The 16442-nt window shown below is 36.9% G+C and overlaps 1 protein-coding gene across 1 annotated transcript in view; it reads right to left on the bottom strand.

The window, feature by feature from the left end:
- Positions 1–16406, bottom strand: part of ZGRF1 (zinc finger GRF-type containing 1) — an 88269-nt gene extending 71863 nt beyond the window's left edge. Inside the window, exons 1-6 of the mRNA XM_032856764.1 lie at positions 16324–16406; positions 12740–12829; positions 10864–10944; positions 4182–4241; positions 2669–2854; positions 60–2325 (exon numbers count right to left, since the gene is read on the bottom strand). Coding sequence (XP_032712655.1) covers positions 60–2325; positions 2669–2854; positions 4182–4241; positions 10864–10944; positions 12740–12760 — 2614 coding nt within the window. The 5' untranslated portion in view covers positions 12761–12829; positions 16324–16406. The remainder of the gene's footprint in view (positions 1–59; positions 2326–2668; positions 2855–4181; positions 4242–10863; positions 10945–12739; positions 12830–16323) is intronic.
- Between the last annotated feature and the right edge of the window lie 36 nt (positions 16407–16442).

Genomic DNA, 16442 nt, shown 5'->3' with positions numbered 1-16442 from the left:
ATACTTTCCAACCTCTGAGCTATACAGAAAACAATCCAAAACGAACATGCCAATCTAACCTTCAGGATTGTTATCCGGCTCATCAGTCATCTGGCTCAGAGTTCCTTGTTGTTTAAAGGTAGTACTTTTCTTTTTCAATATTTCTAAGCCTTCTAAAGCCGTACTGTGTTCAGACAATGACTTTAAAATGGAAATGTTATTTACTAATCCAGAGAGTTCTGAAGGATTTCTAGGACTATTACAATATTGTTTGCTTTCTCCATCAGTTTCTACTTCAACATGGTCATGGTCTAAACTTCTAATCCTTCGCAAATCTTCAGATTCAGGAATATATGCTTCCGTGTCTTTGGAAATAGGATGCTTTTTTCCCAGAGGGTAAAACAAAGAATTAGAAACTTGGGTACTTGATTTATCAAGAGCAACACATTCTTCAGAGTGATTATGATTAACATTTAATTCTTGGATACTGATGTCACTGCTCAACGTTGAGAGTAAAAGCCATTCATCATTTTTGTCTAAGTTATTTCCCAAAATAAAAGGCTGAGGCTCAGCCTGTTCTGAGAATGGGCTGTTTTTAGGAGTCTGATCAGTGGCTATGTTTAAACAAGGAATATGTAAATTTGAGCTTATATCTTTAGATTTACTATGTAGTGAAGCAATATCATAGTTAATTCTGACTTTTTGAATACATTTATTAGCATTTTCACTATTATCTATAGATACATCATCAGTCCCCTCTAAAGATGAGTCAAAACTGCTTAATATATCACTATACTCTTCTATTTCTTTTCTAACGTTTCCAGTTTTCCAAGGTCCTCTGTCAACACCTACACAAGCTTTATCACAAAACTCTGACAGCAGAGTCTCTTTAATAGGAAATGTCTCTGTAGGTTTATCCCCAATTAATGTTAAGAGAGACAAATGTTCACTGCCAACTTTCTTACAGCTTGTATCTTCACATCTCTTCTGAACACTTGAACTGCTGTCATTAACCAAAGTTTCCTTTACCCAACCCTCTGAATACTGGGAAATTCTGTTGTCTTCCTCTGATTCCTCCTCAGTGTCGCTGGTTTCAAAATTGTTCAGATTAAAACTCACCTCCACAAGTGGCTGTGTTACATTACTCATAGGTTCAGGAATACTGTTATGATTTCCATTATCAGTATTACTTTTAGAAAGCATGTTGGTAAAGTCATCAGAGATCCTAGAATTGTTAGCTATAGAACACTCAGTTTGCAGATGTTCAGATTCTGGCAGGAATGACATTGGCCGTTCATACTTCTTTACCTCCTGAGCATTTTCTCTACTGAGAGTTGATCCTTTTGAACACATCTTGTCATTTTGACTAACAGGTATTTTATTATTCTTTTTAATGTCATATTCTGATAATAAGCCATCACACCCCACACTGCTACACGTAACTGGTAAGCTGTTGCTTTTACAGAATGAAGGAATTTCCAATTTCACTTCCTGATCCAATGACTGATCACTATCATCTACTGGCTTGACTTCATTATACTTTTTACCCTTTTCAGCACATGTTTCAGAGACCTGTATCCTCTCTTGTGCCAAAAGGTCTTTAAAATCTAAATTTGTATTGTCTCCCTGGGCCTTCGGTTTCCTTTCTATATTATTTCCATCTTCAGTAGAAGAATGTACAGGTGAGCTCTGGGAGGATAAATACATGGCCCATCGGCTTTTATTTCTCATGGTATTTTCTGATTGATGCTGGTGGTGTAAACTGTCTGTGCTCTTCGGCTCAGCACACTCTTCTTGTTCAACTATGCACTTTGGTTTAATAGGGATGTTTACACTTCCCTGTAGTTGTATCTGAGGAAGATGTTCTGTAGTCCCAGAATTTAGCTCTTCAAATGTACCAGTTGATTTGTTGGACTTCAGAAGAGCTAATATCTGTGCTTTGCTTCTGATGTTTTGTGAAACTCCTAAACAGTGAGATGTCAAACCATCTTTTTTTAAGATCTCACTGGTCAGTGCAGAATCTGAATGCTTATTTACAGAATAGACAGGAGAGCAAAAATAATTTTCTTCACATTTCATTTCTGGGTTATTCTTAAAGGATGGAGTAGAGACAACCGAAGAAAAATGTAAGCCATTTGTCTCTCTGTTTTTGTAAGTGACACTGTTCTCAGGGTCTCTTGGCATATTATTTATATCTTTCTTGCCAGCAGTAGAAAACAAAGGAGGTGTGCTATAGAAGGGAGAAAGAAAAATAGGGCCCGGTTTCTTAGCCTCAAGTGACTCTGCGGATTCACCATTTTCTGTAATAATCATTTTCTTTGGCACTGGACGTGGTCCTCGAAAACCCTAAAAATATTAAAACAATTATTAGCTGTTCCGTTATCTATAAAGAAACTTTGAAATGGACTGACTTTAAAAAAAAAAGCGGGGAGGGGGAAGAAAAGGAAAGAAAGAAAAAGGAATGTGTCTATTTTGCAAGGTAAAGTAATAAAGATATAAAATTTGCAAGATTAAAATGTAAATACTCATTTGTATTAAGATTTTTCTAATTAGGGTTTACTTCCTCACTACCTAAACATTTATTATGAAATACCATTTTAATGATAGAGTACAATAATTTCAAATTCACTACTTCTTGAAATAATATTAGAAATATACACTGATTTATTATTTCAACAGAGAAACTTACAGTAAACTTTCTTTTTAAACCAGCAGGCTGACATCCAAGGGACCGGCCAGAGGATATTAATCTCCTTGGATTTAACTCTGATGCTTCCTTAGTGACATCCTGTTTAACAGCTATGTTTCCAGCAACTTTAACCTCCTCAACTGTGATTAAGTATCGATCACTTTCTAGGTCATCTCCAGGCTTCACCTAAATTTTAAAAGAATAAATTTTAAAAAATAAATTTAAAATCACATACATCTAATTATTTGTTCATGTGTTCTAGTAGGTCATTAGCACTAGCAAGACACAAAAGATAACAAACAGTTATTAAATGTATGAATCAATAGTTAAATCTCCATTTATTATTCTATGCTAGTTAACTATCAATAAGCATAAAAAAGGATGATAATAATACAGCAAAATTAGAGCTATCAGGTAGCCTGGGTGGCTCAGTCGGTTGAGTGTCTGCCTTTGACTCAGGTCATGATCCCAGGGTCCTAGAATGGAGCCCAACATCAGGCTCCCTTCCTTAGTGAGGAATCTGCGTCTCCCTGTGCCTCTCCCCACTGCTCATGGTCTCTCTCTTTCCTGCTCACTCTTTCTTTCTCTCTCAAATAAATAAAATCTTTAAAAAAAAAATAAGATTATCAGCCTAGTTGGTGATACACAAAATCTGTGTATTATCACAGATAATATGCTTAGTCTTTCCTAATGAGTAATTTAAAATGAAATAATAACAACAGTAGTTAGACCCAATTAACCATCTACTAAGATAGTGCTTTTTATAGACTCTTGGTAAATACGGAAATACCACAACCACTATTAATGCCACAAAAATTTTTTTTAAAAATTTAACACCATGGCCAAAATCAACACAATGATAAGAATATCCACTTTAACACTTTTAGAATGACCATATTAAACTGCAGTTTACATAAATTATTTCTAATTTTTAGACCAACACAGTAAAGTCTATCTTATGGTCTATGTTTTACAGTACAGAATTTAGACACAAGAGAAGCTAGGTTAGCTAGGAAGCATCTAAAAGTGGGATATGAACCCAGAATGACCAAACTTTAATATCCTTATTCTTTACACTAAAATATGCCTTTAGTTCCTTTTCTTTCTCCAAAAGGAAAAACAGAATATTTGAGAAAATATTATATATAGGAATAATTTCTGAAAATATTACCCATTATAATTCTCAGCCTATCGAGACCATGTAATACAATTAGGTTACAGAGTCAGTTTCTGGGGTCCAGATCCCAGCCCTACCACTGCAATTCTATGAATACGGGCAAGTAACTGAACATTTCAGTATTGTACTCCTAATCTAAAAAAAAAAAAAAAATCACGAGTTGTCTAAAAGTTTTTACCACAGAGGTGGCTAATAATAAATGTTAAAGAAGTACTAGCTATCATTAATACCATGACTATACTCTTTAACAATATTCATAAAGGAAGTAAAGATATTTTTTTAAGTTAAATACAGAGATTTAAGTAACTTAAAAATAAGATAGAAACATTAAAATACCTCAAGGCACTTAAGAAATATACTCTCCAAACATTCTCCTTTGTCATCATATAAAATTGCCTATCAAAACAAAATAAATGTTAAAAAATATATAATTCTGCTTTTCTTAAACATCTTCAATAGCAAATCAAACATGGTTATATAAGTAAATCTTAAAATGAAAGAATTACCCTCTTTGTTTTGGATTAGAAAGTACATCTATTTCAAATATTTCCTAAGCAACTCTTCAGTCAGTGGAAGACAGCAAAGGTATATGCATCAGAAATTCATGAACTTAATCTCTACCAGGAGGATCCTGGAATGGAACTAGGAAGAAAACAGAATTGGAATGCCTGAGAGAGCAAAACAGGAAGCAAGGTGAGTAAACGGGGTGCCTGAGTGGCTCAGCTGGTTAAGCATCTACCTTTGGCTCAGGTCATAATCCCAGGGCCCTGGGATGGAGCCCAGAGCTGGGCTCTCTGCTCAGCAGGGAGTCTGCTTCTCCCTCTGTGTGTGCGCACGCACTCTCTCTCTCTCAAATTAATAAATAAAATCTTAAAAAAAAAAAAAAAGATGTGGCATGGAGGATAAGGGGAGATGATCAGTGCTTGAAATAAGTCATCGGCATTGGGATAAGAGACTTGTATAAAGCATAAGGAATAAAATTTGTTGAATGGAAGCTATAAGGGAGAAAAAGGAAGTTAAAGTAATTATAATTTTCTGGTTTTCTCCTTGTGTACTTAGCCATTTTTTATAGCAGTTTCTCCACTAGTCCCTTAAATATTGCTGTTTCCATCACTTCAAAGAATAGTTTGGCAGTTGCTTAAAAAGATAAAGAGAGAGATGCCATGTGATCCAGCAAGTCCACTCCACTCTACGTATGCAGAGAAATGAAAACCTACGTCTTCACAAAAACTTGCACACAAATGTTCATAGCAGCATTAGTCATAACAGCCAAAAAGAGGAAACAACTCAAATGTGTATCAATTGAAGAATGGATAAATAAAATGTGATATATCCACACAATAGACTATTACTGAGCAATAAAAGGAATAAAGTATAGAAGCATGCTTCAACACAGATGAACTTTGAAAACATGCTAAATGAAAGAAGTCATCCAATGAAAGACCACATATTGTACAATTCCATTCATGTGAGAAGTCCAGAATAGGCAAATCTATTGAGACAGTAAGTAGACTAGTAGTTGCTTAGGGTTGGGAGGTGGATACCAAGTCGTAAACATTACCAGGTATCGGATTTCTTTTGGGGATTACAAATGTTCTAAAATTATGTTGTAGTAATGGTTGCAAAATTCTGTGAATATACAAAGAAAAAATGAACTGAATACTTTAAAGGGGTGAACTGAAAACCATGTGAATTATATCTCAATATAGCTATTTAAAAGATTAGTGTTTACAAAGGCTCTATCTTTTCCCCTCTATTCTTTATATTCTATATTCTCCATTTTTGTCTTTTGAGGCTCCACACTAAGTGTGGAGCCCAAAGCAGGACTTAAACTCACAAACCTGAGAGTGAGACCTGAGGTAGGATCAAGAGTTGGATGCTTGATGGACTGAGCCACCCAGGCACCCCTCTATACTCCATTCTTGAGTGATATCATCTACACAAACCAGACCATATCATACTTCTGCTCAAATCCTCCCAATGTCTCCACAGCTCCCAAAGAATAAGAACAAAAGCTCTTACAATGACCAATAAGGCCTACATAATCCCCCCGATCTCCATTTTCATCCTTGCTCATTCTACTCCTTGTTGTCTGCCTAACCCACTAGACAAACATATTCATTTAGTTTACTGGTTTGTAACCTCCATGATATTTCTACGAAGTCGAAATATTGGGGTTCACATGTTGTTTCCTCTGTATCCCCTAGAACAGTGTGTAACTCCTAACAGGTGTTCAAAAAACATCTGTTAAAGAAATAAATGTATGAATCCACTCCAGAAGCTTCAAATATCATCTAAATGCCACACATTCCCAAATAGTATTAGTAGCCCAGAACTTTCCTGAGTTCCAGGTCTCTGGAGCCAATTACTTAGATGTTCCAATTACACTGCAAATTCATTAAGTTAAAAATGGAACTCAAAATTTTAATGTTGGGGTGCCTGGGTACCTCATTTGGCTAGGAATCCAACTCCTCATTTTGGCTCAGGTCATGATCTCAAGGTCATGGGATCATGTCCTGAGTTGGACTCTGCACTCAGGGCAAGGTCTGCCTCAGATTTTCTCTCTCCTGTCCCTTGCCTCATTTGCACAAGTGCATGCACTCTCTATATATATACATGTATATATAATAAACAAATAAATCTTTTAAAAAAATCTTAGAAGGATTTAATTGGGAGGTTTTTGTTTGTTAGGGAAACTAAAATGCTAAAGAAAGAAACTTTGAGGCAGCTTTCTGGCTCAGTCAATACAACATGCAACTCTTGATCTTGGAGTTGTGAGTTCGAGTCCCAAGTTGAATGTAGAGATTATTTTAAAAGGAGGGGACAGGAGCATCTGGGTGGCTCAGTCTTTAAACATCTGCTTTCGGCTCAGGTCATGATCCTATGGTCCTGAGATTGAGCTCCCCATCAGGCTCCCTGCTTGGTGGGAAGCCTGCTTTTCCCTCTCCCACTCCCCCGCCTTGTGCTTCCTCTCTCGCTGTGTCTCTCTGTCAAATAAATAAAATCTTAAAAATAAATAAATAAAAGGAGGGGGCAGGGTAGCACCTGGCTGGTTTGGTAGGAGCATTTGACTCTTGATCTCAGGTTTGTCAGTTCAAGCCCTATATTGTGAATGAAGATTATTTAAAAATAAAATCTTTGGAAAAAAAAATCAAATAAATTTATAAATTTAAAATATTTAAAATTTTATGTTTGTTGATAGATGGATTATTAAAAGTATCTAGCTTGGGGAAACCAGATGGCTCGGTCAGTTGTACACCTGACTTTTGCTTTTGGCTCGGTTCATCTCAGGGTCATGATATGGGGCCCTGCATCAAGCTCTGCACTGGGTGTGCAGCTTGCTTGGGATTCTCACTCGCTCTCCCTCTCATCCACTCATGCTCACACACGCTCTCTCTCTTGCTCTCTCAAAAAAATAAATAAATAAATAATAATAATAATAAAATAATTTTTAAAAAGTATCTAGTGGGGCACCTGGGTGGTTCAGTTGGCTATGTGTCTGCCTTCAGCTCAGGTCCTGATCCCAGGGTCTCGGGATTGAGTGCCACATTGGGCTCCCTGCTGAGCTGGAAGACCACTTCTCCCTCTCCCTCTGACCACCCCCAACTCATGCTCTCTCTTCCTCTGCAAGCTCACTCTCAAATAAATATTTTTTAAAAAGAGTATTAGCTTGCTCAACTTAAGTTGACTGAACACTAAGCCCACTGAAAGTTAAACTGAAGTTAATCGTATTTGTAAACTGAACTTGAAGTTTTAAAGCAAAACTAGTTTTTGTTTTAATTGTTAATTCACAAATAAGTAGCATTTCTACATTGAAAATCTCCTTCTATTGATAACTTCACACTGAAAGATACATGGAGTAAGAACAGAATATGGAATAAGTCCATCAGAGAAAGACAATTATCATATGATTTCACTCATGTGGAATTTAAGAAACAAAACACAGGATCACAGGGGAAGGGAGGCAAAAATAAAATAAGATGAAATCAGAGAGAGAGGGGCAAACTATAAGAGACATTTTTTTTGAAGATTTTATTTATTTAGGGGCTCCTGGGTGGCTCAGTGGATGAAGCCTCTGCCTTGGGCTCAGGTCATGATCTCAGGATCCTGGGATCCAGCTCAGCAGGGAGTCTGCTTCCCCCCCAACCCCGCCTGCCTCTCTGCCTACTTGTGATCTCTATCTCTGTGTCAAATAAATAAATAAAATCTTTAAAAAAAAAAAAAGATTTTATTTTTTTATTTGACAGAGAGAATAAGAGCACAAGCAGGGGGAGCAGCAGAGGGAAAGGGAGAAGCAGACTTTCTGCTGAGCGGAGAACCTGACATGGGGATTGATCCCAGGGTTCTGGGATCATGACCTGAGCTGAAGGCAGATGTTTAACCAACTAAGCCACCCAGGCGCCCCAAAAGACTCCTGACTATAGGAAACAAAACTGAGGGCTACTGGAGGCGAGGCAGGTGGGGAGATGGGGTAACTGGATGATGGGCATTACGGACGGCATGTGATGTAATGAGCACTGGGTGTTATATGTAACTGATGAATCACTGAACTCTACCTCTGAAACTAATAATACACTATGTTAATTAATTGAATTTAAATAAAATTTAATTTAAAAAAAATTTTATTTACTTATTTGTCCAAGATAGAGTGCAAGCATGAGCAGGGGTAAGGGCAGAGGCAAAGGGAGAAGCAGGCTTCCTGATGAGCAAGGAGCCCAACACCAGGTTTGATCCCAGGACACTGGGATCATGACCTAAGCCAAAGGCAAATACTTAACCTACTGAGCCACCCAGGAATCCCTAAATAAAATAAAATTTAAAAAAATATATATATGGAGATCTATAACTGCTGAGGAGTAGGGCTAATAAAGTTGTTCTTTCAATTCTGTAATATTAAGAGAAACTATAATAGACTGGTTAGGATATGGGCTCTGGAGCCAAAAATGCTAGGGTCACATATGACTCCTCCACTCTCTAGCTGTGAGATCTGTGGACAAGCTACTTTATCTTTCTGTGTCTCAGTTTCAACCTCAGTAAAATATATACAAAAATAGTACTCTAAAAGTGGAGTTATGTAGACTAAGTTGACACATTTATAGCATTCCTGGCAGATGACAATTTAAGCTTTTTAAAAAAAATTGATCTGGGGGAGAGTGGCACTGGGGGGGGGGTTGCTAAATAGATGAAGGGAGTCAAAAGATACAAAACTCTAGTTACAAAATAAACAATGTATAGCATGATGACCATAATTAATAATACTGTATTGCATATTTTCTTAAAGATTTTACTTATTTATTTGACAGAGAGAGAGCATGCACAAGTAGGGGGAGCATCAGGCAGAGGAAGATGGAGAAGTGGGCTCCCTACTGAGCAGGGAGCCAACGCAGGACTCGATCCCAAGACCCTGGGATCATGACCCAAGCCAAAGGCAGCTGTTCAACTGACTGAGCAATCCAGGTACCCCACTGCGTTGCATATTTAAAAGCTGCTAAGAGTAAATCTTAAAAATCCTTATTACAAAAAATAAAAGAAAAAAATATTGGTAACTATGTATGGTGACAGATGGTGACTACACCTACTGGGATCATTTTGCAATGTATACAAATATCAAGTCATTATGTTGTATACTTGAAACTAATATTATGTTAAATGTCAATTATACCTCAATAAAAATAATAAGCAAATGGAGCAGATTGCTCTCCCTAAGTGGGTGGGCCTTATCCAATCAGTGTAAGGACTGAGTAAGAGAAAACTCCTCCTGCCTGACTGTCCCTAAGCTGGGACATAAGTATTCTCCTACCTTTTGATTCAGTCGGAAACACTGCCTCTTCCTGAGTCTCAAACCTCCCATCATTTATACTGAAACTACACAATTGGCTTTGTTGGGTCTCCATCTTACCAACCACAGATCTTGGCACTTGTTAGCCTCCCTAATCACATGACCCAATTCCCTAGAATAAATTTCTTTTTTCCCTCTCTCTTCACACACACACACACACACACACACACACACACACACACAGAAAGAGAGATTTGGGGATCTGAGCGGCTCAGTGAGTTAAGCATTTGTGTTTGGCTCAGATCATGATCCGAGGTCTTGGGATAGACCAGGCTCCGGCTCAGTTGGGGGTCTGCTTCTCCCTCTCTGTCTATTCCCTAACCTCATGCTGTCTCTCACTCTCTCTCAAAAAAAAATAAACAAAATCTTTAAAAAGAAAAGATTAAAAAAGAAAGATTTACATTTCTTTATATATTTCTGTGTAAGTACATATATGGCTGAGTTCTAAAGAAAACTTCAAAGTTGGAGAAGAGAATGAGTCCACAGAAAATACTAAGATATCAGTAAGCAACCTTAGAAAAATGTGGTGTCACAGAAGTCAAACAAAGAATTGTTATGAAGAATGGAGCAGCCAAGAGTGTTGCACAAGGTCATAAGAACTAGTAAGAGAAAATTACAATTCGGCAGATGGAGATACTTGAGATGAGAAAAAAAGCACATAAAGAAGGATCGCCATATCTAGTAAAGTGAAAGATCACCCAGGTAAATAATTCTCTCAAGACTGATAGGATCATATCATAACCAAAGTAAGATTCAAAGAAAATGTGAAAATAGAAGAACTCTACAAAATTTTTGGAAATTGGCAGCTTTCCTAAAACGGTGTGTCAAACTCTATATGTACCATCTCACTCTGAGCATTACAGTGTTTGAAATATATTTTAAAAGGTTTTTTGTACCATTAAACTCTTATTTCCTACAAAGATAAAAATGCTTCAAAATACCTAAAAAGTTTTACAGAAAATCCATTTCAATTTTAAAAATCAAAACAAAGTACATACTATTTACTGAACTTTTAAAATGTACAAATTAATCACCATAATGTGGCAATTATTTGACAACTTCTGTTTTCATATTATATCAGCTTATGGACATAGCCAACATTTTACCATCTACAGAGTCTTCTTAATATTCAATCAAAAGGCAAGAATCTAGCTTTTGAGTCAACTGCTTGGTACTTACTTTGTTTCCTAAGTGAGTGATCTTCAGAATTCCATCTTGCCATACTTTTGACTTCTTCATCTTTTGATGAGTATACAGTACCTTATTTCCAAAAGGACAAAAGAAATGGTTTCTACTTACATGTATTAAATGTTGCATATTCTTATACCCTTCCTACATATAAAAAACATTTAGACATCCTTTATTGAAGTAAAAGATACCATAACGATAAAAACAAAACATTAAGGATCCTGCCCCACTCAGTTGGTAAAGTATGTGACTCTGATCTCAGGGTTTTGAGTTCAAGCTCCATAGTGGGCATAGAGTTTATGGTTATTTTAAATAAAAAAAAAAAAATCAATTTTAAAAAAAGAAACTCGGTAGTAAAAGGCAAGGCACGGGAGAAAGAAGTAAAATCTAAGGAGAAAATGAAAAGTTAACTGAACAACAGAAATCATTTTGAGCTTTTCAGTCGTCAGTGGCAAGGAAAAAATTTGTTGGGTTACACAGAAGTCATGATCTGTGCTCAAAATGTAGTCCAGAGATTCTTAGAGGTTCCCAAGACTTTTTCAGGGTACTTGAAATCAAAACTGCTTCCGTGATGTTATTTGCCTTTTCACTCTTATTTCTTCAGACATGCATAGTGGTCTCCCAGGGTTATGTATGTGTAATGTTGAGAAATTCAATTTCAGACTAAATGCAGAGGCAGATCTGAGAATCTAGTGGTCTATTAAATTAAATGCTAAGGGGACTTGCAAAAAAAATGTATAGCAATGCTACTCTTTTCAATGTGTTTTTTTCTGTTGTTGTTTTGGAAAATATACCTATTTCCATTTTTAAAAAGTAATCTATGTTAAATGTAATGGGTTTTTTAATGAATTAATATATATTTTTAAAATTTCTGTTACAAGTTCTCATATGAAAGATAGCAAGAGGTATAAGCCCCATAATCAGAAATTCTCTGGGCTCCTCGATAATTTTTTTTTAAAGATTTTATTTATTTATTTGACAGAGATCACAAGTAGGCAGAGAGGCAGGCAGAGAGAGGAGGAAGCAGGCACCTGCCTGAGCAGAGTCTGATGTGGGGCTCAATCCCAGGACCCTGGGATCATGACCTGAGCCAAAGGCAGAGGCTTTAACCCACTGAGCCACCCAGGCGCCCCTCCTCAATAATTGTTAAGAGGTATAATAGCATCCTAAGACCAAACAGTTTAAGAATCACTGATCTAGGGTGCCTGGGTGGCTTAGTGGGTTAAAGCCTCTGCCTTCGGCTCAGGTCATGATTCCATCGGGCTCTCTGCTTGGCAGGGAGCCTGCTTCCTCCTCTCTCTCTGCCTGCCCTTCTGCCTACTTGTGATCTCTGTCTGTCACATAAATAAATAAAAATCTATAAAAAAAAAAAAAAAGAATCACTGATCTAGATAGAAGAGGCATGGCACTTCTTCAGAAGAAATTATTTCCTGATCACAACAAAGAGCTTACAAGGATTTTTATATAACTAACGTGAGTAGTAGACAAGAGATAAAATTGCCAGAAAAATAGAGGGCTATATTTGAGACATACATATTTATACCAAAAAAATTATTCACTGTTTTTCTGATATTCAAATTTACCTAAGTGTCCTGCTTTTATGTTTTGGGGTTTTTTGTTTTTTGTTAAATCTGTCAACCCCAGCAAGACATTTGTGAAATGTGGAAGGAAGAAAGAAAAAAGGAAATAGTGGGGAGCCTGCCTGTGGGGCTCAGTCAGTGGAGTATGCAACTCTTAATCTCAGGGTTGTGAGTTCAAGCCCCACAGTGGGTATAGAGATTACTTGAAAATAAAATCTTAAAAAAAAATAAAAATAGGAGACTTAAAAAAAAAGAAAAAAGGAAATAGTGAAAACTGTAAGACTCACAATAAATTCCTGGTTTTCCATTATTTCTTCTGAAATTATACACCAGTCAGGTCCAAAAAATAATGGTGCTTATTCAATTATTTATACAACCTAAAATGAAAATAGACAAAGAATATTCAACCCTGATGAAAAGAGTATCAAATATGACTGTTTCCCACAAACTCTTGACACAGAAATCTAAGAGTTCTAAGACTATGTGATTACCAAATCATCTGATACTAATTACAAAATAAGAGAGTGATCCCACCTGGTGGAAAAAGAATTTTCCAAGTAAAAAGAGAGCCAAGTAAAATGTATAAAATAATTAGGAGTATGCTAAGTTTTTTTCCAAGTGCCATAACATGGATCAGAAAATGATCCCTCTTCCCCCAACATTTGAGTTTCTTATACAGAGCTTCAACTTTCCATTTTCTGAATTGCTAGGGCCACCACAAGATGGCCCCCTTATGTTCTTAATGTTCCCTTTTATATCTTAAAGTCAAGAAAATCACAGTATCCAGGATCTAATACACAAATTTCCTCTGTAAGGAATAATCTTTTCACTATCACTACAATAAGGACTGTATTTATCCTATGCTACTGGATAAAACTGTTACTGTGGGCAAATTTGGAAATCTAAAATTAGTGATGGTAAATTGAAGAAGTAAATAGAGATGCCGAAGAAAAATCTTTTTTTCTAAAGGAGTGGTTCCAAAGGTATGATCCCTGGACCAACAGCATCAGCATCACTTGGTAAGTAGTTAGAAATTCAAGCTTGTGGGTCCTACCCTTGACCTTTTAAATCAGAAGGTCTGAGGTTGGACCCAGTGCTTCGTTTTAACATGCCCTGCAGGTGACAGGGATACATGCTCAAGTTTGAGAACACAGGGCTAAAGACCTAGGATGATTAAATAAAACTATTATTTGCAATTCTGGATTCAATTCCCTCTTCATACATATAAGATAAACCACATACATATTATTTATAAATTACATGTATTCATTTAGTACTTGCTTTAGTCCTTTCCAGACATTGTTGGGTTGAGGTATTAAAATGAACAAATACTATTTCTAACCAAGGAATTTCCAGGACAGCAGGTTGATAAACAGTAATTGCAATAAAACATGTCAGAAATAAGCACAGCAGGGGCACCCAACTGGGTCTATGGCATCAAATAAGGTTTCCGGGGAACATAAATATTTAAGCTATAAGCTGAAATAACCATAACTGAAAGAAGACGCCAGGAATGTATTTCCAAACAAGAATCAATATATACAAGCGCCTGTAAAAGACAGAGCAAGGCATGACCAAGGAACTCAGTACAATTAAGGGGTCTATTTAAGACAGTGAACAGTGAGGGGTGCCTGGGTGGCTCAGTGGGTTAAGCCACTGCCTTTGGCTCAGGTCATGATCTCAGAGTCCTGGGATAGAGTCTCGCATCAGGCTCAGCTTACCTCTCTCTCTCTCTCTCTCTCTCTCTCTGCCTGCCTGTCTACTTGTGATCTCTGTCAAATAAATAAATAAATAAATCTTAAAAAAAAAAAAAACCACAGTGAACAGTGAGAGAGAAGACTGAAAAAAATGAGCAATAATTTTAGAGTCAGAGGAGCTTCTATGCTATGCTGAGCTGTATGAACTTTATTCTATAAAAGTGGGAAGGGTACAGTTTTAAGAATAAGATTACATAATCTGACTTGTGTTTTACAAAGATTGCACTGGTTGCTGAGATAGGAGAGATAAAGGATTAGGCAAATGAGATATGAATACTTGACCCATAACATAGTTCACAGGACAGGACACAGGCCTACAGAGAGAGGCACTGCCCTCCAGAGATAAAACTCCCATATCCCTCTATCAAGCCCAAAGGAATTGCTAAATGCCTAATGAATGCCAAGAAAATAACAAAGGTCCAGAGAAATACATCATTCACTACTGCTTTTAGAGCAACTTGCTCCCAACACTGAATGTGTTGGACATTTTACATCTGTATGAGATTACATGGTGTAAGCACAGTGCTTGGCATGGGGCAGTTATTGATAGGAGATCTCTTTAATAAGAGTTATTTATTCAGTGTAACTTTATGTTGGACACTTAACATGCTTTAAATGCTCACAACTTTATGGTATAGATACTATTTTTTACATTTATTTTACAAGAAAGGAAACTAAGGTACATAATAGTAAGTAATTTGCTCAAGAACACAAAATAAGTAAATGGCAGATTCAGAATTCAAACTAAGTAGCCTAGAGGCCCCTGGCTGGCTCAGTCTGCAGAGCATGCAACTCTTGATTTCCAGGCCATGAGTTCAAGCTCCATGAAGGGCATAGAGTTTTCTTTAAAAAAAAAAAAAAAAAGAAGATGAATGAGAACTTTTTAAAACTAAGTAGTCTAAATTCTGGTGCTCCTACTCACAAATATGACATGACTATTTATTGAGTACCTAGTATGTCAGGGAAAAATTGGACTATATTATATACATATTTGTCAATCTCAGAATCCTGAAGAGTAAATATTATCACCACAAAATACAGATGAGTAATCCAGTGTTTACTAATTTAAGTTTACTTATAATCTATTTAGGAACTGCAAGATAAATTCCCCATTGTTTTCCTAAACTAGAGATAATACTTCAGGACTTAACAATTTAAAAGGAACTGTGAAGTTCCATACCCTCATAAGTGGTAAATTAGATTATAACAAAACAAAGACTGGCTTTTAAAGAAAGGCTAACTTCATTTTTAAATATTCAGAGGAGGCCTAATTTCCTACATTCGAAGTAGAGTCAACAGCCCCCTTTTTTTTTTTTACATTAAATAGGAAAAACGGCATTAGCTAACAAATGACGTATTTAAGTGAAGTGCAAATATAAAAAAAATTTCTGAAAGTCTTCATCTAGCCACATCAAGTGTTGCTGAGCCACCTCCAACATGTGGAAGTTTAATGTACAAAGTTTTTAAGGCAGTATGGAGACCTCAGATGATCTGGTAATTATATAACCACAAACATGCACACATACCCCCCCAACATATATATTCCCATACGTCCTTACGTTGCTTTATACATTCATATATAAAATTCGGTGTTCTCAATAATATATGAGCCATTCTTCCTTTTACCTATGAGATGTTTTTGCTCTTTTTGTTTGGGAACAAGCAGGAGGACCTTTAGAATCTCTAAACGGTTCATAGATTTAAAAGTTCCAGAGTCTCCAACCCAAGATCCTGTTAAGCCATTCATCCAAAATAAGACAAGTCCACATTTCATTTGCCGAAATAATTACCATGATAATATGTAACCAAATGGCACAGAGACTTAACCCTCTGTCAGTCCTAAATGCAAAAACCAAAACCCTCTCTGGTCTTTACACTTACGCTGGAACTATAAAGCAGAGGCTGGGAAAAGCTGTAAAGACGAAGGCACAATTTAACAGAGATTCCGAGCAGGCTGTGACTGTCACTATCCAAACCTGGTTCCATAAGCACCAGCAACGGTCCGCTTCTGGCGGAATAGATTCTTTCAACCGTTTACCCTAAATTGCGACGCCGCCTCTCGCTCAAATCCCTTTCCCTAACCACCCTCACCCGGAGGAAACAACTAACTTCACCTGTCCATAAAATCCACTTTCGAATTTCCCCGGCGAAAGTCTCTGACGTCATTAAACCGGGACCACACCAGATCAGGCCCCACCTCTCAGCCCGCCCACCAGAACTGGCGTTTTCAAAC

The sequence above is a fragment of the Lontra canadensis genome, unplaced genomic scaffold, assembly GCF_010015895.1.
Source record: "Lontra canadensis isolate GAN:19392208 unplaced genomic scaffold, GSC_riverotter_1.0 scaffold1, whole genome shotgun sequence".
NCBI lineage: Eukaryota > Metazoa > Chordata > Mammalia > Carnivora > Mustelidae > Lontra > Lontra canadensis.
This window is presented reverse-complemented; position numbering and strand designations above follow the sequence as displayed.